The 23,579-nt window shown below is 43.0% G+C and overlaps 1 protein-coding gene across 1 annotated transcript in view; it reads left to right on the top strand.

Annotated features, from left to right (window-relative positions):
- The first annotated feature begins 2,790 nt into the window (after positions 1-2,790).
- Positions 2,791-23,579, top strand: part of orc4 (origin recognition complex, subunit 4) — a 34,136-nt gene continuing 13,347 nt past the window's right edge. Inside the window, exons 1-9 of the mRNA XM_084320737.1 lie at positions 2,791-2,867; positions 3,029-3,097; positions 3,497-3,573; positions 5,122-5,212; positions 5,797-5,872; positions 6,057-6,142; positions 8,065-8,113; positions 10,316-10,467; positions 14,372-14,545. Of these exons, the coding sequence (XP_084176863.1) occupies positions 3,041-3,097; positions 3,497-3,573; positions 5,122-5,212; positions 5,797-5,872; positions 6,057-6,142; positions 8,065-8,113; positions 10,316-10,467; positions 14,372-14,545 (762 nt within the window). The 5' untranslated portion in view covers positions 2,791-2,867; positions 3,029-3,040. The remainder of the gene's footprint in view (positions 2,868-3,028; positions 3,098-3,496; positions 3,574-5,121; positions 5,213-5,796; positions 5,873-6,056; positions 6,143-8,064; positions 8,114-10,315; positions 10,468-14,371; positions 14,546-23,579) is intronic.

Here is a 23,579-nt window from a genome sequence, read left to right as displayed (position 1 = left end):
AGGAAAACATCTGACTTTTACTATAATAAAAAAAAATGTATGTTTAATTATTTAATTTTTTTATAACAATTGCCCATGACGTTTGGAGGGGCACAGTGCGCCATCTGGGGGGGCATGGCCCGCGAATGACCCCCCATGGCGCCGACACTGGAGAGAGAGCGCATTAACTCACTTTGTTTAGTTGAAACGTGGTCCAGGAGGGCTTGATAAAGTGTATATGTCCACTGTCCCACAGTCCCAGACTGTTGATGTATATCCACTGTCCAGACTGCATCCAGCTAGCCAAATAGCTTCTTGTTAGCCAGGTTAGGCACCACAACACAATCAATTACTGTGATGAGCTGTGTCTTTGCCCATTTCCGCATCGAACAGCCTGCAAACTACCTGGCGTTCTATCGCCATGCTCTAAGACAAACTCTAACCGTAACCAACTTTGAAAGAGTGCCTAAGCTTAACCGTCGAAAGAACTTGCCGTCATGCTCTAAGACAAACTCTAACCTTAACCAACTTCGAAGAGTAACTAAGCCTAACGAGTGTAGAAACTGACGTCGGCCAATCAGAGAGCGTCTCCGAGAAATGCGGCTACGGAAATTATAGACGCTGCTTGCTTAGATGATATAGATCGCTTGAAAACGCGCCCGGCTTCCATCATATTACATCATATTTCAACGCACAGTGCGTTACGTGCGTTGACCTATTTGATTGGCTGCGAGGATACAGCGATGAAACCAGTGCACGCCCTGCTGTGCGCGATATGTCTCGCCCCGGCCTGAGAGGTAGTTACTAGTGACTTCCTGTGAATGAAAAACGATTATTTATATTTGATATATTAACGTTATATTGTGCATTGGAAACACAAACATACTTAAAATGAGTAAATATTATTCATTTTAAACATGTTTATTTTATTTCTAGGGCTCTAAAAAAAAAAAAAAAAAATCTTCTTCTCTCTTTTAACTATGGAGGGCGGCGCTCTAGCGCCCACTATCGGCCGGCCGCCACTCGTTCCGAGTATATTTGCTTATAAAACGTAATTGTCTAATTCAATTATTTTTTTTATTTCTCCACGTGGTAAATACACAGGTCACAACATGTTTACAGGAACGTTTTGGAGTTGTATTTGGCGTGTATTTGGTGACTGTAGGACTCTGTAGGGAACGTCAGGCTATTGCCCCCCACTTCCAGTGATGAAGCTAAGCTACACTAACGGAGCTACTGTTCCCAAAGCTAAATGCACGCACAGAGACAAAAAAGGTATGTATCTTCTTGTCTAACTCCAAGGAAGATGTTAAATAAGCTAATTTCCCAAAATGTTGGAGTTTTCCTTTAACCAGTGTAGAAACAGGCCAATCAGAGAGCGTCTCCAAGAAATGCGGCTTGGTTTGGTATTCACGGTTCCATCCTAGAGGCTAATCTTTCCTGTGACAAAATGGCATCCAATGTAATCAAAAAAGTCAACCAACGAACGCGATTCTTGTACCGGATCTCCTCTCTGGTAAACAAGAATACCCTGAAGACTCTAGCAGGAGCACTCATTCAAGGGTACTACGACTATGCTTGCACCTCATGGTACCAAAGCACCTCAAAGGCACTAAAAAACAAATTACAAACATCTCAAAACAAGCTAGTCAGACTACTACTTGACCTGACTCCTAGAACCCACCTCACCCCTGCCCACTTTGACAACCTAGGATGGCTTAGAGTAGACGACAGAGTACAGCAACTTGCAATGGGCCTGGTCTACAAGATACACTACGCGACCAAGGTACCCATGTACATGTCAAAATACTTCCCAAAGGTCAGTGAATACCACGATCACAACACCAGAGGGAGCTCCACAAATCATGTAAAACCCAGATTCGGCTCAAACAAGGGACTAACACGTTTCGCAATTATGCCACATCAATGTGGAACGCCCTGCCTAAAGCTGTAAAGGAATGTGAATCACTACCCACCTTCAAAAACACTCTCAAAAAACACCTACGTGAGACTGCAATTCGAAACTGGCCCCTACAAATGTCCTAACCTAGTTGTACAGTAAATGACCAAGTAAGGCTTTGTCAATATTCCAATGTACAGTGTAAAATGTGTGTGTGTCCCCTACCCAACCCCCCCCCCCCCACCTCCAATGTACAGCCCTCACCCAACCCACCCAACCCCACCCCACCCAACCAACCTCCTCCAATGTACAGTTTCTACGCCAAATGTATATACACTCCTTTTCTGGACACTTTTGTATCACAAACAGTACTGTATTTGCAAATCTGATATGTCATAAATGTATAGATGTAGCAGTACTGTCTATCTGTATGTCATGTATGTCATATATGAATGAATGAATGAATGAATGAATGAATGAAAACTTTATTAACAGATTGCAGAATGGGTACAGTGCAGTACAGCTCAATACATACAATTGTTAAGGGGATGCAGACCAGAGAAAGACTTTCGTCTTGTTTCCACCAGGGTCCCCCATTTCCAATTCATCGTAACATATATGACATACATGACATACAGATAGACATATGTTATGATGAATTGAAAATGGGGGACCCTGATGTAAACAAGACGAAAGTCTTTCTCTGGTCTGCATCCCCTTAACAATTGTATGTATTGAGCTGTACTGTACTGTACCCATTCTGCAATCTGTTAATAAACTTTTCAATCAATCAATCAATCACGCAGCTAGAGAGGGTCTTTTCTTCTTCGCTGTACGCGGCCTAGCCAATCAGAGAGCGTCTTCGCAAACAGAGGCTACGGAAAAAATTCCAGCCAACCAATCAGGGGGAAGTTAGCTGCAATCCAATCCGGAAGTGTTATCTGCCTGGTATTCGCGCGAAGATTGAGAGCACCCAGAGCTGTCGAATGTAAGGCACACTTTACTTGTAATTTATATGCTAAGTAGATTTAACGGGTTAACGATACATTGTTGATTTAATTGCAAACGGAGAGCCCCAGGCTTGCACACCGCAGTCACGAAAGGGGCTACCGTTAACGTTGTTTTGACAGCATGGTGTTTTTGCTCTAGATTGCAGTCGTCATGAATAAACGGAAGGCGAATAAAACACAAATGCCACTAGGAGAATGCATCACACAGGTATGTGTTAGACAGACAGCCCTCTCTCTCTCTGAATGAACGAATGAATGAATGACGATTTTATTTAACAGATTGCAGAATGGGTACAATACAGTACGGCTCAATACACACAATTGTTAAGGGGATGCAGACCAGAGAAAGACGTTTGTCTAGTTTACATCAGGGTCCCCCATTTTCAATTATCTCTCTCTCGCTCTCGCTCTCGCTCTCTCTCAAAGCAAGGGACTAACTGTAAATACATTCAGATATCACACATTTTATTTATTTGTCAACATAATATCGGACAAGGCAAAGAACAAACCATGAATGCATTCAGATATCACACAAAGCAACTTGATGGCAACTCAAGGCTATAATTGCATGATTTCTTGTTTCACCTGGGCCTGTCTTCACCTGCAGGCGCAGAAGATACTTAGGGAACGGCTTTGCCACCAGCAGCTCCCGGAGAGGCCAGAGGGAGTGGAGTCCCAGCAGAAGTAGGTTGGCTTCATCCTTTCTTACTGTGTTGCATGCTCACCACATTGGGTGGCAAGGTGGTTAGCACTGCTGCCTCACAGCACGAAGGTCCTGGGTTCGAACCCCAGCAGGGGGCCTTTCTGTGTGGAGTGTGCATGTTCTCCCTGTGTTCGTGTGGGTTTCCTCCAGGTTTCCTCCCACACCATAAAGACATGCATGGTAGGCAGGGACTACAGATGAAAACTAGCTCATTAGCTAATTCTGGCACATTTACATGGAAACTGAAGATGTTGATTAATGTATTGATCCAGGTGTTCTTGGCTATAGGTTAGAGCCTGACCATATGGGTAAAAATATCATATTCATTTGAGAGATTTTGCAATTACAATATGAATATTTGAAGGGATGGTATCTTACACCGTCATTCTTAAAATCTTTGTTGAAAAATGTCTTAATGTTTTTTTTTTTTTATTATTACAAAAATCTTTTTGAATGCTACTTTGCCATTATCACATATCGCAGCCTCCTGTGATTTGGATATTGCACTAGCCCAAGGCCAGATGTTTGGTTTCAACACTAGGGGGCGGGGGGGCACTTGAAGTGAGGGGTCTGGGGGTCCTCCCCCAGGAAACCTTGGGCGTCAAACACTTAATTTTCTGCATCAATTTATGGTGGAAATGTCTATGTAAAAAAAGACAACATTCAGGTAACCGCTGACACAAATTGACCTCTTCTACATGTCCCCTGCACCCCCCCCCCCCCCCCCCCCCCCTAAAACGATGCCTATACACTAGCCCCTGTTGCGATTTCAATAGAAATGTAGATGAATTGTTCACGGCTGCTGCAGGTGCATTGGAAGGAAACGATAGTCAACTTGAAGAAAACCCTGCTCGCTGCTCTCTAGTACGACACTTGCATTTGTTTCAATTGATTTCTTTAGGCCCCAGCTGGACCTTCCTCAGAATACATATTGAGAATGATTTTGAGTTCAGGGACCTCTCACAATCTCCCACAGAGGGATATTAAATGTATCGCCTTGTTATCAGACGATAGACCACTGCACTTCCGCGTTACACTGAGCTCATGGGAGAGAGAGCGGGGGGAGAAAATGAATGAATGTGGATGAGAGCCTTGACACTCCCGAACTCCGCATGCGCAGATTGCCCACGGAGTCTCTGGATAGTCCAGAGTTCTAGGTTTATCAATCTGCGCATGCGGATTTCGGGAGTAGGTGCGGAAAAGTGACTATAGCTCGGCCGAGAAAGGGTCGATCGACTTGGGACTGATCTCTCCGTGTTCAGGAGACTCTGGTGTATAAAAGTCTATTGGATCATGTCTCCAGCACCCCCACAGCCGTAGCTACAACCACTTAATGTCGAGGCTCTCATCCACATTCATTCATTTTCTCCCCCCGCTCTCTCTCCCCCATGATTTCATAATACCGGAAGTGTTGTGGTGGTCTATGCTCTCTGTAAAATGAGCATCATGGGTATTGTAGTCCAGAGTGTGTTTATGTGTTTGTGTTTGTGTGTGTGTGTCTTTGTCTGTGTGTGTGTGTGTACATCCAGACACCTGCTGGAGCTGTTGAGGAGGACTGCTGTGCACGGGGAGAGTAATTCTGTACTTATCGTCGGGCCCAGAGGAGCGGGGAAAACCATGGTAACACAATCTGGCTTCATGCACCACAGACGTGGATAATGGGGCTGCTCGATTATGGCAACAATCATAATCACAGATTTGATATTGAAATCACAATTATTAAACACGGTGGCAGCTGGTCCATAGAGGGCGCTAGGGCGCCGCCCCCCCTGGTGGAAAGAAGAAGAAAGAAGTGGTTTTGGATTTTTCTATAATAGTAGATTTCAATTTTCGATAAATAATAATTACTAATTTTAAGTGTTTGTGTTTAAAATGCACAATAACGTGTAATATATAAAAATCATTGTTTGCGCAGACTGATGACAACAACAATGATTGTTGCAGGGACTCAAGACGAGACAGGATTACAGTTGTCGTCGTCATCGGAAATTGATAATAATCACAAGATACATTCAGACAGTGTTGGATCTAACGAAATGGATTTATATGGACACATTTATGGAAAGTTCAAGGCCGGACCACAAAGCTTCTCAAAGGGTTCGCGCGACACACGACGGCTCTTCCAATTCGTACGTGATGTTCTACCGCAGCAAAAAAAGTTAGTCTCTATAACACACACCTTATCTATGTTTTCTAAACTGCAGCTTCTGAACTGTGTCTTGAGGGATTTGCTGGACGTGAAGGACGTACAAAAGAATGTTTTACAGGTTAATCTCAATGGTAGGTGGGCATTCACATACCCCTTCTATTCTATTTATGGATTCTATTCGAAGGCTGATGTTATTCTATCCGGTTATGATCTGTTCTATTCTAATTATCTTCAATGGCTGATATAATTCTGTTGTATTCTATTGTAAGGTAGACATAACTCTATTCTATTCTAACAGTTCACGTGTTGCTCTAGGTCTCTTGCAGACAAACGACAGAATAGCTCTGAAAGAAATAACGCGTCAGCTCCACCTGGAAAACGTTGTCGGTGACAAAGTGTTTGTAAGTATTATAGAGCACCAAGGGAGTTTTGTTACTTGACTTCTCCTAGAATTAACCCCTCATTAACTACACATATAAATCTGTATGATAACATGTACAATAGTACTGTATATATACATTTATATATTTATTTTTACTGCATATATATATCTGTCTGAATATACCTGCATATAACCCTTCTATATACATTACCTACTTATACACCTGCATATAACCCATATAACTGTATGATAGCATGTACAATAATACTGTATACTATACCGTATACATACCGGTATATTTATTCTTACCCTTTATATCTATCGACATCCGTCTGTACATACCTGCATATAATCCTTTTTACATATTTGTATATACTATATCTGTACATATCCCTTACCTACTCTTACTAGTTACGCTGCTGGCCAGTATGACTTACTATCATAGTGTCTTTATACCTGTCTCACTGTACATATTAATACTACATCTCTGTAAAGACATCTGATTAGCACTATTACTCAGTAGTACTCATTTATATATCTGGGACAGGCATATTCCCAGATCGAATACTTGTGTGAATTACTCAAGTAGTGCTCGAGTAATTGTTTAGGGAAAGACATTTTTAGAACGCATCTTAAAGTGCATGGCAGCTAGGGATGGGTACCTTTTCACATTTGAACCGATACGGTAACCGGTACCTGTGAATCGATACCGGTACCCAACGGTACCTTTTTTCTGTACTTTAGTCTCAAAAAATGTAATTTACCTACCTCAGTCGTAAAAAAAAAATCCAAACTTCAATACTACAATTTCGACCGTTTTCGGCTTGCCATTGCTCCGACTGCTTTGTTGTTGAATCAAGTCATATCCTAGGTAAGCATATATTGTGCGTGTGAACGTTGACATGAAAAGAAAAAGGGTAACATTTTTTATTTTAATTTCTTTTGGTATCTCACTTGAATCGATACTCGGTAGTACCGACGTGTTTCGGTTTGGTACCTTAAAAGTACCGAATTCGTTACCCATCCCTAATGGCAGCAGCAATAATGAGATATTGCACCAGAGTCAAACACATTAGCCTAGCTTAGCACAATGAATGGGCATTGTGCGTACAGTACCAGTTAGCCTTCGGGAGAGGTGTTAGTTGGACAATGCCTATTTTGCCTAGGCTAACCGGCACTGTCCACTTCCATTCATTGTGCAAAGCTAGGCTAACGTGCAGCCAGATAGCTTTCTACTGAACGCACAGATAGGAAACTGGTATCTATCTTCTTGTCTCTCTCTGGAGAAGACGGTAAGCTAATTTCCCCAAATGTTGGTGTGTTCCTTTAACAATGCACAGCAATATACCTGATGCTTAATGCGTATTGTCAGTCAAAGCAGTCAGTTACCATTTGTAATGATTATATTACCTCCACTGTCTGCAGCAGGGCTCTCCGCTCATGGAACGGCATGTCGGTATCAATAGTCTATGAACGATACACAAAGTGGGCGACATGTTGTTGGCACAATTTGGAAATGCACAAACACAAACCACTGTTTTTATCTTTAGGATAACGCTAATCTAGCTTTCAACGCGACAGCGTTTTTATGGTACTATCCATGCTCCACAGCTGACCAGTATTGTCTTCCTCTCAATAACTCATGCCTCGCTCATGCCTCTGTTTCAGTAAAAAAAAATAAAAGGGAATCGAGCACCCTCAAAAACCACTAGAATTCAGTACTCGAGTAATTCATTATCATGCCCATCCCCATTATATATCACCTGTACATTGTATATTACTATTGCACTTTACTGTTACATTTGCACTCTGGTTGGATGACAAACTTATTTTCATTGTACTGTACTTGTGCTGTTTATTTGAATCTAATCTAATCCAATCTCAGTTTGTTATTATTTACTCATTAAAATGTCTGGCCAACCCTTTCTCGATCTGTTTCAGGGCAGTTTTGCAGAGAATCTGGCCTTCCTTCTTGAAGCACTGAAGACAGGTCTGTGTTTCCAGCACATTATCCTCCTTATTCAAAGAGAAGTCGCCCCCCCCCCCCCCCCCCCACACACAGTTAAGGCTGAGATATGCTTCAACGTCAGCTACCGCCAAAATTCCAACGTGCTGGTTGCAATTAGAGATGTTCCGATACCATTTTTTCCTTCCCGATCCGATTCCGATATCCGATACCAGTGCATACATTAAATAAAAATAAAATATATATATATTATTTAAATTATAAAACGTTATTCTTTTTTGTTTCTTAAATTTTTTTGTTTTTACAGCTACTGTTTTATATATACTGTTTTTTAGTAATAACTAGAAAGTAATGCACAACAGGTGATTGTATAGATTAGTATTAGTATCATTAATTGACAACTATGCTCAATGAGTTCACCCACGGAAAGGTTGTTGGGACATTGGTTCCGCGCGGACGTTATACGTTGTTGCACTTGCTAACCAGGTGCTCCGGTTCAGTTAGCTAGTAGCAGAGGCTCTGTTGTGATTTTTAATGCACAATAAATATTCAACATTCTCTTTTGAGACTCCGCCTCAGACTCTTATCCTTTGGCACTAAAAGCTAAACATTGTCACCGGTATGGCTGTCCGCATTATGTCATTAATTGCGTGCATGTGTGGGAGAGGTCGATCAGTGACGACACTTAGGTTAGCCAGTTAACGTGAGCTAGATGGAAATAATGTAACGTTAGTACGTTACTGGTAAAAAAGTGATAATTACCTTGGAATACTCCTTTGCCAACTTGCTGTAATTTGCTTGCAGGTCTGCAGCCATTATTGCTGGATTATGAATAGCTCCAACTTTAGCCAAGGTAACGTTAAGCTAAAACTAGCTCTTCAGCTAATGCTAATAACACCAGCAAGTGAACACATCGGAGCTCCCCGTCAACGCCGCTCTGTCGGGACGATGGCATTTAAGAAAGTATCTGCTGTTAAAATGACAAAACAGCATTGACACTTTAATTCATGGTCGATTAAAAACACATTTGTTTTATAATGCTCGCTCTCAGCAGGAGGATACTGCATGTGTTGTTGATAAATTACGTCATATGGGATCGGAGCATAGATTTTACGTGTACTTGCCGATACCAGCATTTTAGGCTATATCGGAGGCATTTCCGATACTGGTATCGGTATCGGAACAACTCTAGTTGCAATAGACCTGTTCGCTGTTTACAAACATACCGTCTTACAAACATAACGACTTCCGTACGTGGGATACCAGGGCCCTCATTTATCAATAATGCGTAGAAAGTGTTCTATTTTCATTGCTAAGCACGGAATTTAGAATGTCTCTACGCACAGAAAAATCGGGATTTATCAACCGTGCGTGCACAGGTCATACGCACACTCCGCGTTGATAAATACCAATGTTCTTACCGTCTATGCTCGTGCATGATTTTAAGCATTTGCATACTGAACCGCCCTTAATGAACCATATATGGTAATGAAACACCCCCATGCAATGTAGAATAATGGACTAGGCGGACTTGAAACTTCACTGAGAGTGAGTCCTCCGTGATCAATCTCGCTCTCAGTGAAGTTTCAACGGAGGTCATCTTCTAATCAACAAAAAATTTAAGCTAGAAAGCATTTCGTTGTGGCCAATCTTATTTGGAAACATGACACAAAATAATAGTATGTCGCTTTTTATTTGAAACAATATTTAATCGCGTTTGGAGGTGGGTGTTCTGCGCCTGCCCCCCGTGCCAAACAAGCAAGCCAACCTCTTGTTCGCGCATGAGCCCGTTATAATTACACTACTGTTGCTATTTCACAATGAACTATAATGAATTACGGTTCATACAGAACACGCGCCAGTGTCGGGAGTAATGCACAAAAGCTTATTTCCGCGTTGAAACTAATGCATGAACTGAGGAGCGCATATGCCGTCCGTCTGCAGTAACGATATTCTACCACGGGGCGTCAGCTACCCATGCTCCGAGCTGTGCGTAGATGTAAGCACAAAGTCAAGTTCACGTTCAAATTGATAAATCACACACTTTGCTTAGAAATTGTCGTACGCACGGGTTAAGCACATATCTGTGCGTACGCAACGTTGATAAATGAGGGCCCGGGTCTTTAGTGAGTCCCCGTAAATGATGTCATCACACCTGCTGACGAGACATGGTGTGCTTTTCCTTCCCTCTTCCTTTCCTCTTCCTTTCCCCTGTCTGCCGTCCAGGTGACCGCAGCAGCAGTCGCCCCGTGCTTTTCATCCTGGACGAGTTTGACCTGTTCGCCCACCACAAGAACCAGACTCTGCTGTACAACCTGCTGGACGTCTCCCAGTCTGCCCAGACCCCCGTCGCTGTGGTGGGCCTCACCTGCCGGCTGGTAAGCTTCACCGCTCAACCCTTTCACTACCACACTACCAAATGGTTAACCCTTTCACTGCGACAATACAGAAGGTTAACACTTTCACTGCGACAATACAGAAGGTTAACCCTTTCACTGCCACACAACAAAGGGTTAACCCTTTCACAACCACACTACAGTAGGTCAACCCTTTCACTGCCACACTACAGAAGGTTAAATGAAGATCGATACCAATTTCCTCTCTCTGTGTTCAATAGAAAGATATCCGGCTGCAAGCTAGCCTAGCGTAGCACTTTTACAATACTTGTAGTATATATTCAGATTCAAATTCTTTATTACCTATATTTATTGTAATGTATAATATAGCCAATAGTGCATACAGGCCCTCATCTGCACCTTTGTTTACGCTGTTTGTTTTTCTCACATTAACTCATTCGGGGCCATCCACGTAATATTTCGTGTTTGCCCGACAACCGTTGCGTGCCAGCCACGTAATATTACGTTTTTGGTTCGTTTTTCTTTTATTTAGATATTAATATCCTATTCACTGTCACAGAGCTGTATTTTGGCTGGAAAAGGCATATTGGGACTCTGAAAGTGCAGTACCGGCCAGATCCTGGTAGTGGCGCTGTCTCGAGAATGTAGTAACCCCCGTTGCAGACCTGGTGTCACACTGTTTACGCTCCGGGTGGACTTTTTTGTTAGTCTGAAGCGAGGACTTCACTCGATCGCATGGAATACTTCTTGGGATGCCGAATTCATTATGCAGTAAAGTATTATGGCATTGGTCAGTGGACATATGATCTACCAGATGGCGATCAAATAATTGGAAAATCATTTTTGGAATCCAACCGGCCAAAGGTAAGAGCAATTTGACGTCAATTTCAGCTTGATCATGCAAGGATTTAATAGCCATCCCCCAGATCAGCCTATGTTGTGGTAATAACGAATGCCGTTATTGGCGATCAATTAATCAGAAACGACTTCCCCCCCCCCCCCCCCCTTTCATCCATTCATGATGGAACATAATACCGATCATATGCATTTGGATTTTTAACTCTAGCGTGTGTATGGACGTAACGCCAATGGATTTAACGTTATTAGCTTAGCGCCTTATAAATAGCCTTGCAGGAATTATCCCAGATCATTCCGATATAACACTCATATTCACCACGGTATAAAACGGGAACATATTGATGAATTTATTTTTCTTTTATGCATCTTTTTTTTATCCACTTTTTCTCCTTATTTTTCTATTTTTCTCTCATCCCAATTTCGTGTTTCCAATTCTCCCCTCCCCTGTCTTGAATGTTGCTCGACTATGCCCCCCACTGGTCGGTTGTAGGGAGGATAGAAGCCTTGCATCACGTGTCCCCTCCGGTACACTAGGAGGCAGCCTGTCACATCTTTTCACCTGCCAGCGCGGACTCTCAGTGGCGAGGTGTAAGGCATGGGAGGCTCACACTACCCCCGCTACTTCCTGTCTCTGCTGTGCAGGCGTCCCCCAAGGGCTGAACGATTAATCGATTTTAAATCAAAATCGCGATTTGGAATGATGCAATTATCAAATCGCAAAAAGAATTTAATCGCAAAAAAATAAATATATACATATTTTTTTTATTTAATTTTTCTTAACCAGGAAGTCCCATTGAGATACAAGATCGGTTTGGGAGAGGGAGGTAAGGGGTTTTAGATTGTGTGTTGTGAAGTTTAGACTTCAGAGAGGGAGAGTAAAGTACAGAAAAAAAGGTACTGTTGGGTACCGGTATCGATTCCCAGGTAAAAAGAAACATTTTCAGGCTCGGTGTCCCGAAAAGACCCATGCGTAGGCCATATGCAAGCCGCATTTTACAATAAACCTCTGGGGCTGCTTAAAAGAAATATTATTATAATCGCAAATTTTATCGCAATTGCAATATCTGTCAGAAAAATCGCAATTAGATTATTTCCCAAAATCGTGCAGCCCAACCGACCTGTAGGAGTCGCTGTCCACAACGTCCAGATTACCACCCATCGACTTCCACCCTCTAACTCTGCCAATTGAGTTAGTATGACGGCTGGCCCAAGCCGGAGGCAATGCTGACTAGGGATGGGAATTGATAAGATTTTATCGATCCGATTCCATTATCGATCCGATTCTTTATCGATTCCTGATAATTTATAATTTAAATAAATAAATTGGAAATGCAACAGAACTAAGCTGGTTAGAATAACAACAGGCAACTTGACATTACTGATTGTCATTTATTGTTGGGCCCCCATGTCAGAAAAATACAAAAACTGTAAAAGAAAATGTATTCTTAAACTAATTTAATCTATTGAATAACGACCTGTTCAATGCAACTACAGTTCAATATCTTAAACTAAGGTTAGCTCCGTGTGGCTAACGTGGAGCTAACGCTAGTTTACCCCGAATTAAATGAATGACTAGGTTGCAAAGCATAGTCATTTTCACTGCACATAGAAGCAGTCAAACAGCTGGATCATTTCTGGAGCATATGACCAAAACCCAGGCAATTTTGAGCCCTTAAGGAATCAAATAGTCTGCTCTATGGCTGCATGCTAACGCTAACGTTATTGTTTTTAAATGCGCAACGGTCGGGAAAACATGGCAGCGATAAGAGGAATCGATAGTCACGGAGGCATGCGATTCCAGGAATTGGACAATTAGGACGGGAACCGGTTTTCGATTCCCATCCCTAATGCTGACACTCGGATTCGAGACCGGAGTCTCTTGCATTGGTGACGAGCGCAATCTCCGCTGCGCCACCCAGCTGCCCTTCTTGTATGCATCTTGAATGGAAGGTTTTTACTGTCAATTGACAATGATAGTGGATACATAGCTATAATATAAAATATAGATTTAGCTCTACAAACAACGTGACACACAGTGAAAAGTTGTAATGGAAAGCGGGCCCAGTCTAATAGCCCGGGGCTGATTGAGTTAATTAAACAAATACAATTGAGTTAATTAAACAAATACAATTGTATTGCCTATCTTTCTACCATTACCCTGTCCATACCTGTACCCCCGTTCCCCCTCCTCCATGCTGCTATGATGCCCCGGATTTCTCGAGGGGATCAATAAAGGGATATCTTATCAGACAGAGAATTCTCCATAGCCGCCCCTAAACTGTGGAATAGCCTCCCCCTCCACATCAGGTCAGCCCAGACCCTTGAGGTCTTTAAGTCCCAGCTTGAGACTCATCTATTCTCCCTGGCCTTTGACCAGAGCTGAGCCTGCCTCCTAGGTCGTTACTTTTAGTCCTTTTATGCCTTATATTTGTATTCTACTGCACTTTTATTTCTTTTATTCTTTTTTTGTTATTATATCTGAACCCCCTGCACTTAATTGTATTTGCACCTTTTGCACTATTATATTTATATGTATTGTATATGTATTTTTTCTTTGCTCTATGCTTTTATCTGTGAAGCACTTTGGTACAGTCACAACGGTTGTAAATGTGCTATATAAATAAAGTTGATTATGATTGATTGATTATAAGTAGGGATGTCCGATATTATCGGCCTACCAATATTATCGGCCAATATTGGCATTAAAATGTAATATCGGAAATTATCTGTATCGGTTTTTATTTAACCTTTATTTACCCAGGCACGCAAGTAAGAACAAATTCTTATTTTATATATTGTCAAAAGTATGCATAATGTTATCTTAATTCCACGACAAGAGATATGTAATGTTAATTACCTGAAATTATTCTGTTTTTCGGGGGGGGGGGGGGGGGGGGGGGGACGACGACGACGACGACGACACACTGCATATATCGGTATCGGTTGATATCGGTATCGGATATTAAGAGTTGGACAATATCGGTATATCGGTTAAAAAGCCAATATCGAACATCCCTAATTATAAAGGGTTAAAACTATGTTGTACCCGGTCGGTCCGTGCCCACAGGACGTGCTGGAGCTGCTGGAGAAGCGGGTCAAGTCCCGGTTCTCCCACCGTCAGATCCACCTGCTGAGCGGCCTGAGCTTCCAGCAGTACCTGGAGAAGGTCCACACGCAGCTCCGCCTCCCCGACGGCTTCCCCGACGCCACCTTCAGCCAGGAGTGGAACGACGGCATCAAGGTGAGTCCCCCTCCCCCCACAGGGGCCGGTCTGTGGTCAGTTTGAATGATTGATGGAACATTTTATTAACGGATTGCAAAATGGGTACAAATACAGTACGGCTCAATACACACAATTGTTAAGGGGATGCAGACCAGAGAGAGACTTTCGTCTTGTTTACATCAGGGCCCCCCATTTTCAATTCATAACATTTATGACATACAGATATACAGTACTGTTACATCCAGACATTTATGACATACAAGATATACCAATATACAGTACTGTTTATTTACAGACAGAGTTTCTAAAAGAGAATATATACATTTGAGGGGGAGGAAACTGTACATTGGAGGGGGTTGGGGGGGGGGGGGGGGGTTGGACATTTACCGGGGCCAGTTTCGAATGTTCGTAGGTGCTTTTTTAGAGCGGTTTTGAAGGTGGGTAGGGATTCACATTATTTTACGGCTGTGGGTAGTTTAGTTTACTCGGTTTATTTGATCAGGGACCGTGCATATCAATCAACAGTTATACATTTATGAATTAATATACATTTAAAAAAATAAATGTAAATATGCTAACATTAGCAGGGTTGCTAGTTTTCAGTTGTAGTCCCTGGGCTAGATGTTTAAGCCAGAAAAGAAACGGAAAAATAGAAGGACATTAAAGCTAATATAAAAACAGTTTAAAACATATTCTATACATTCACTCACTAGGCATTCGTGCATCTATAAAAAAAACTGTACAGGGACAAATCAAAGCCCATACATGTATAAGCACCGTATAGGCAGGCACACATATGGCAGGCACAAATATACATAATCATAAATCACATAACCACATAATCACAATCGGGACAGTCAGGCTAGTGGGCAAGCATACAGGGGCTGGGCAGCTGGACTGCGACGTGACTTGCTAATGGTCACAGACCTGATTTTGTAACAGCCATGCTTTGAGTGTGTGTGTGTGTGAAGGACCTGAGTGTATTAGTAGGGCGTTCCACATTGTTGTGGCATAATTGCGAAATGTGTTTAGTGTGAGCCAAATCTGGGTTGGACATGATTTGTGGAACTCCCTCTGGTGTTGTGGTCGTGGTATTCACTGACCTTTGGGAAGTATGGGTACCTTAGTGGTGTAGTGTATCTTGTAGACCAGGCCCATTGCAAGTTGCTGTACTCTACTCTGTCGTCTACTCTAAGCCATCCTAGATTGTCAAAATGGGCAGGGGTGAGGTGGGTTTTAGGAGTAAGGTCAAGCAGTAGTCTGACCAGTTTGTTTTGTGATGTTTGTAATCTTGTTTTTAGTGCCTTTGAGGTACTTTGGTACCATGAGGTGCAATCATAGTCGTAGTACCCTTGAATGAGTGCTCCTGTTAGAGTCTTCAGGGTATTCTTGTTTACCAGAGAGGAGATCTGGTACAAGAATCTTGTTCGTTGGTTGACTTTTTTGATTACATTGGTTGCCATTTTGTCACAGGAAAGATTTGCCTTTAGGATGGAACCCAGGTATGTAATTTCATCTTTCCTTGTGACAATATTGTCACCCACTGTAACAGAGAATCTGTTGGCCTTGCTGAGTTTGTTGTTTGATCCAAAGAGAATGGACTCTGTTTTACCCAGGTGTAATGATAGTTTGTTATCAGCGAGCCAGGTTCAGATTCTGCCAAGTTCAGAGCTGAGGGCTTTTTCAACCTGTAACTTGTCCTTGTCGGAGACCAGCAGGGCTGAGTCGTCCGCGAACAGGAACAAGTTGCAGTCACAAGCTGATGACATGTCATTTGCATAAATTAGGAACAGTAAAGGTCCTAGTATGCTTCCTTGTGGAACACCACAGCTCACTGGGAGGGGGGGGGGGGGGGTAGTGTACTGTTTACCTCCACAATCTGTTCTCTCCCCTCTAGGTAGGATTGCATCCAGCTCACTGATGAACTATCAACCAATCGCTTTTAGTTTGTCAATCAGAATGGAGTGATTGACAGTGTCGAAAGCCTTTTGGAGGTCCAGCATGACCATGCCGCAGTATTTGCCCGCGGCCACCTCTTGTTTGATGTGGTCGTTCAAATAGAGAAGGCATGTGTCAGTGGAGTGGGATGTTCTAAAGCCAGATTGGAATTCATAGATTCGTTTTTTTTCTCTGCAAGGTACTTTTCGACCTGTTCATAGACTTTTTTTTCCATGACTTTCGAGATGGAGGTAAGAATAGAAACAGGGCGGTAGTTGCCTGGGTCTAATTTGCTGCCTTTTTTGTGCAGTGGGGTTACTCTCGCAATTTTGAAGTCTTTGGAGACGTGTCCCTGTTTTATGGAGAGGTTTATTATCAAATCAAATCAAATTTATTTGTAAGGCCCGACAACACACGTAACGGGGGGGGGGGGGGACAGAGGTTAGAGAGTTCCCATGTTTGTACTTTGCTGCGGAAAAGCAGAGATGGGAAAAAATAGACATCCTAACTAAACTAGACAGATTAATCTAAAGGTCAGTCCCCGACCAGGTGAGATCAGGGTAGGTTGAAGGAGAGAGAGAAAAGATGGGTCTTAAGCAGGGATTTAAAAGCTTCGACAGAGCAGGCGCCCCTGACGACGGCAGGTAGTTTGTTCCACAGGTATGGAGCGTGGTAGACAAAGGCTCTGTGGCCTGCGGATTTCTTTTTAACCCTAGGAATCGATAGAAGCCCCGCATTTTGTGAGCGCAGAGCACGAGCGGGCGAGTATCGGGAGATGAGATCGGATCGGATAGATAGAGCGGTGCAAGCCCATTTAAAATTTTGTAGGTGAGGAGTAGCACTTTAAAGTCAGATTGGGCTTGAATAGGAAGCCAGTGTAGGGCGGACAAAACTGGTGTGATGTGATCACATTTTCTAGTTCTAGTTAGTATCCGTGCAGCCGCATTTTGCACGAGTTGAAGATTTTTGATGCTTGAATTAGGTAGGCCTGAAAAAAGTGCATTACAGTAGTCCAGACTCCAGACGTGATGAGACAAAAGCATGAATCAGGGTTTCAGCATCAGCCAGAGTTAAAATGGGGCGAATTTTTGCGATATTACGAAGATGGAAGAAGGCAATTTTGGTGACATTTTTTATATGTGCATTAAATGAGAGGGAGGAATAAAAAATTACTCTTGAGGTTTTTTATGGTGGAGCTCTGGGATACATGACAAGTATCAAAGTTGAGGGAGATATCCTGAAACAGGCCTCTGTGGTTTGGGGGGCCAACAATTAAGTTTCAGTTTTATCTGCATTAAGGAGTAGAAAGTTTTGCGACATCCACTTTTCGACGGCAATCAAGCAGGCATCAAGGTTTTGTAATTGGGAGGAATCATTTGGCTTAATAGGTAAATATAATTGGGTGTCAGCGTAAAAGTGAAAGTTTATGCCAAATTTGCGTATTATATTGCCGAGGGGTAGCATGTAAATAAAATAGTAATAGTAAAGGGCCCAGGACAGAGCCTTGTGGGACACCACATTGCACAGGGAGGGTCTCAGATGTTAAATCATTATAGACCACGCAGTGTGTTCTATCAGTTAAATAAGATTTAAACCAAGCTAGTGCGTGACCCCGAATGCCAACATGATTCTCAAGCCGACCTAGAAGAATCGAGTGATCGATAGTGTCAAAGGCTGCACTGAGATCAAGCAATAATGAGCACAGAAGTGAGGTTTGAGTCAAGAGAGAGCAGTAAGTCATTTGTGACTTTGGTAACCGCCGTTTCGGTGGAGTGTAAGGCTCTAAAGCCAGATTGAAAAGATTCATTAAGATTATTGTTTGATAAGTGGTCAGTAAGTTGCGTTGCGACTATCCGTTCTAACACTTTGGATAGGAACGGAAGATTGGAGATGGGTCTGTAATTTTTCAAGATTAGAGGGTCGAGGTTCGGTTTTTTAAGTAGTGGTTTAATGACTGCTGATTTAAAGGCCAGGGGCACCACGCCAGTAGACAAGGAGGTGTTGAAGATATTGAGTAGGGCAGGGCCTAGAGTTGGGAAGAGTTTTTTGATGAGAGTTGCTGGAAGAGGGTCAAACAGACAGGTTGAGGGTTTAGCCGCGCCAACCAATTTAGAGAGGGCACTAAGTGAGACATTTTCAAGGCAGCATAGCGAATGGCTGGATTCAAAATCAGGGGGAAGGCCCATCAGAGGTTGGGTTGGGAGGGACTCTGATTGTTGAGTAAAGCAACAATTTCATCTCTAATGAGGTAAATTTTCTTGGTAAAGAATTTAATGAATTCGTTAGCCGAGAACGCATGGTTTAGGGCACTTGGTTGTTTCTGAGTAAGTTTTGCAACTGTGTCAAACAGAAACTTTGAGTTGTTTTTGTTTTCATTCATGAGCCTGGAAAAATATGAGGTTTTGGCAAGTGAGAGTGCCTTTTTGTAGTTACGTAAACTATCATTCCTGGCAAGGCGGAATACTTCGAGTTTGGTCGAACGCCATTTATGTTCAAGTTTGCGACAAGCCTTTTTAAAGGAGCGTGTTTCCTCTGTAAACCAGGGAGTTTGTTTTTGCGGAGCACGTTTAATTTTAGGCTTAAGAGGAGCGACAATGTCGAGCGTGCTACGAAGGGCAGCGTTAAGCTTGTCTGTAAAGATATCAAGGGGGCCAGAGTAAGAGAGGAAGGGAGAGAGGGTGTCTGGTAGGGAGTTAACTAGAGTTGGACAGTTGAGGTGTTAATACGACGGCTCATGTAGGATTCTACACTGTCTGGGCGAGAAACCGTCAGATCAATTTGAAATGTGAAATTATGTGTGTAATGATGACTGGGGTGATGGCGGCTGCTGAGTCTGAGGAATTTGGAGGGGATATTGTCATGGCCAGTGGCCTTGTTAGGTTGGAGGGCGCTCAGTTTTTTTAGTACTTCATCTGTTGTTACCATTTCAAGTTTGAAGTCGTCTTTGCGGACCCCTAGGTTTTTGTAGAAGGCTATGATATTAACAAAGTGACGAAAAATCGTTCTTCCATCTCAGAAATATAGCAAAAGTGCGACCATTTATTAATCAAAACAATGCTGAGAAGCTAATTCATGCATTCATATCTAGCCGGTTAGACTACTGTAATGCACTTTTCACGGGTCTCCTTAAGAAAACCACAGAGAGGCTTCAGTTAATCCAAAACTCTGCAGCCCGACTGCTAACTAGAACCAAAAGGAGAGAGCACATTAGTCCAGTCTTAGCTGCTTTACACTGGCTTCCTGTAACATTTAGAATTGACTTTAAGGTCCTTCTCGCTCTAAATGGACAGGGACCTAGCTACATAACCAACACTAATAAATTACAGGCCAGCAAGAACACTGCGGTCATCAACTGCTGGACTACTAGAGGCTCCCAGAAACAGTAAAATCGGATCGGTAATGCAGCCTTTATCAACTATGCCCCAAAACTATGGAACAAACTACCCCAAAACATCAGGGAAGCCAACTCCCTAGACATCTTCAAAAGACAGCTTAAAACCCATTTCTTTGCTCAGGCATTTAAATGTGCATGTTGATGAATTTATGACTGTGTGCCATTATTACTATAAAATGTAATAATTGTGGAATATTACTATAATGATGCACTGTAATTTTAAGAGCACTACTCTGTTGTAATTCAAAATTGAACTATGTTATCACACTTTTTACTTCTTACTGATGCACTGCTCTATTATGTGTTAAATACCCTGTTGTATGTCCATTCTATTTTTATAATTTTTAGACTATTTTTAAACTGAATCATTTTTTTTCTTTTTTTATTGATATTTTCCCCCCTCCATTTTCCAATGTTAGTCGTATGCCAATTCCCAATCCCCTTCCTGGTCGCTGCGCACTTACCCCCCACAGTCAGATCATCTGGGAGCGTGGAGGCTATCACGTGCTTCCTCCGACACACGTCCAGCCAATCAACCGCTTCTTTTCACCTGGCAGCGCGGATCCTCCCTGAGAGGGCGTAGCGTGTGGAAGGATCACACTATCCCATTCAGGTCCAAGCCGCGCTTAGCAGGCGCCCCGACCGAACTGTAGGAGTCGCTGTTTACAACGACCCGGACCCACCCCGCCAGCTTCTCCCACCCTCTAATACAGCCAATTGTATTAGTGTGAACGGCCAGCCAAGCTGGTGACAACCCCGGAGCTGTGAGCTGGATTCGAAGCTCCGGCGTTGGTGACGAACGCAATCTCCGCTACGCCACCTAACCGCCCTAAACTGAATCATTTTAAACTTTTTTTAATTTGTATTACTGAATGAAACTGTAAACAGAGAACCTATTGGGATACTAGATCCTAATGTGAAACACTGTGATTTACCTTACCTTGCTACCTCTATCTTTTTCATGCTCGCTTATGCCTGTATTTTTTACTGTTGTGAAGCACTTTGAACTGAAACTTCTGTATGAAAAGTGCTATACAAATAAAGTTATTATTATGTGTTCTACTACCCCAAAATGCCCTGAGTGGGAGGGTAGTTTATTAACCAGTGTTGTGGCTGTTTGTAAAGAAAATATAGCTGTCCCTTTCTTTCAGATGATGAGGAATGAGAGGATCTTGCTAGGTCTCTGGGTAGATCAGAGGTGTATTATCGAGGATCAATATTATTCAGTTAGCCAGATATCTGTGGAAATGATCATGAGATAAATGTTCCTGATTAGAGATTGTGATGGGAACATATTATCATGTCATTATAGTTCTGTTTTAAAATACATATTCTATGTCGATAGCATTGACTAGTTAATATAGGTTAACTAGCTACAGCTCAAAGACACTAGGCAACAGTCTTAACAGTGTTCTTATAACAACAGCCAAAAGGGCCAGGAGATATGAGACGTCCTACAGTTTCACTGTTTAGCTAATTTGAAATATTCCACAACAAGATCACTGCTTGCTATGGCTGCGGGATATTAGGTGAAATCTGAGCCTATACTAAGCTGTTTACGGTATAAACAATAACTGGGTCCAAAAGAAACAAATATTTGGTTCCGGTTGCCGACCGACCTTGCTGATTTAGGTTTCGGCTGTCCTAACTGGGGTGGGTAGTTCATTCTACCATTGTGGGGCAAGGACTGAGAATAGGCGACTTCTCTTTGATGACCCTCCCGGAGCTTGGATAGGAGTAGGTCTGAGGCGGCCAGAAGATGCAGAGCGTAGGGGTCTTGAGGGTGTGTAGTTAGAAACCATTGACCGGAGGTAGGCGGGAGCGTTTCCCTTTGCCGCACGGTATGCTAGGTCGAGGGCCTTGAAGCGGATTCGTGCAGCAATTGGGAGCCAGTGCAGGTCCCTAAGAAGTGGGGTGACATGGGCCGACTTTGGTAGGTTTGAGATTAGGGCTGGGCGATATAACGATAACGATAATTATCGCCATATATTTTAATAATCGATATCGAGAAAAAAAATATATCGAATTTTTTTTTCTTTTTTTTTCTGACCTGCAACAGGGCAGTTTTAAAACCAGAGACGGTGGACAGACTTGTCTTTCTTGCCTGCAACTTAAAGTAATGGCTTTGCTTGTCCAAATGACAATACTGACCAAATTGAGATTTATTTTTCTCTTTTATTTTGTTTGCTTTCTAATTTAAAATACAGTTTGAAACCGTCTGTACACAGTAGGCTATGTGTGCTAGCAGAGCTAGTCTCCAGTCATGAGTCACGGTGCACATGTGCTGTGGTTTGTCCACGAAAAAAGCGCCAAAAGATAGAAAAGAAACTAGCAGAGCCAGAACTGTTCAACTCCCCTGGAGCCACAGCCAGCAGAGAAGCCGGTTTACTTTCGCTTTCAAACCAGCTGCAGCCTGAGAACTGGAGTGTGAGGGGATGTAACACTAAATATGGCGGCAACAACAAAGAATTGCTGCAAAATAAACATACATCTGTTGTTTAAAAAATAATATATATATTTTCTTTTAATATATTCGTTTTTTTTTTTTTATTGTTATCGATATCACAATATCATTTTTGGCCATATCGCCCAGCCCTATTTGAGATCAGGCGGGCCACTGCATTCTGAATGAGTTGAAGAGGCTTGGTGGCAGTGGCCGGGAGGCCAGCGAGCAGTGCATTGCAGTAGTCGAGGCGGGAGATGACTGTTGATTGGACGAGGAGTTGGGTGGCTTCTTTTGTCAGGAAGAGGCGGATCCTTCTGACGTTGCTCAGGAGGAATCTGCAGGTTCTGGTTGTCGCTGCGATGTGAGCAGAGAAGTTCAACTGGTCGTCGAGGACAACACCAAGGTTCTTGGCGGTGGGGGACGCGGTCACAGCTGCATTCTCGACTGTGATGGAAAGGTCGGTCAGGGGGGAGGATTTGGCCGGCAGGTGGAGCAATTCTGTTTTGCTTAGGTTCAGTTTGAGGTAGTTAGTCGTCATCCAGGCGGAGATGTCGGACAGACAGGCCGAGATCCACTCAGAGACGTGGGTATCTGAGGGAGGGAAGGAGAGGAAGAGTTGAGTATCGTCGGCATAACAATGATAGGAGAAGCCATGAGACGTGATAATGTTACCCAGTGATTTAGTGTAGAGGGAGAAGAGAAGGGGTCCTAGAACCGAGCCCTGGGGGACACCCGTCCGCAGGGGGCGGGTGGCCGACAGGGTCCCTCTCCATGACACTTGGTAGGAGCGGTCATTGAGGTATGATGTCAGCCATGTCAGCGCAGAGCCAGCCACTCCCATTCCTGCGAGGGCCGCGAGGAGGATCTGATGGTTGACTGTGTCGAAGGCTGCAGATAGATCTAGGAGAATCAGGACAGAGGAGAGGCCTTTCGCTTTTGCTAAGTGAAGTGCCTCTGTGACCGCAATGAGCGCCGTTTCTGTGGAGTGGCCAGTCCGGAAGCCAGACTGATTAGGGTCTAGGAGGTAATTCTGTAAGAGATAAGCAGTAAGTTGGTTGGATACAGCACGTTCAAGTGTTTTAGAAAGGAAGGAGAGAAGAGAGACAGGACGATAGTTGCCTATGACGGTGGGGTTCAGGTTTTTTTTTTTATGAGTGAATGAATGAATGAATGAATGAATGAAAACTTTATTTAACAGATTGCAGAATGGGTACAATACAGTACGGCTCAATACATACAATTGGTAAGGGGATGCAGACCTGAGAAAGACGTTT

This window comes from Notolepis coatsorum (assembly GCF_963971535.1).
Source record: "Notolepis coatsorum genome assembly, chromosome: 1".
NCBI lineage: Eukaryota > Metazoa > Chordata > Actinopteri > Aulopiformes > Paralepididae > Notolepis > Notolepis coatsorum.
This window is presented reverse-complemented; position numbering and strand designations above follow the sequence as displayed.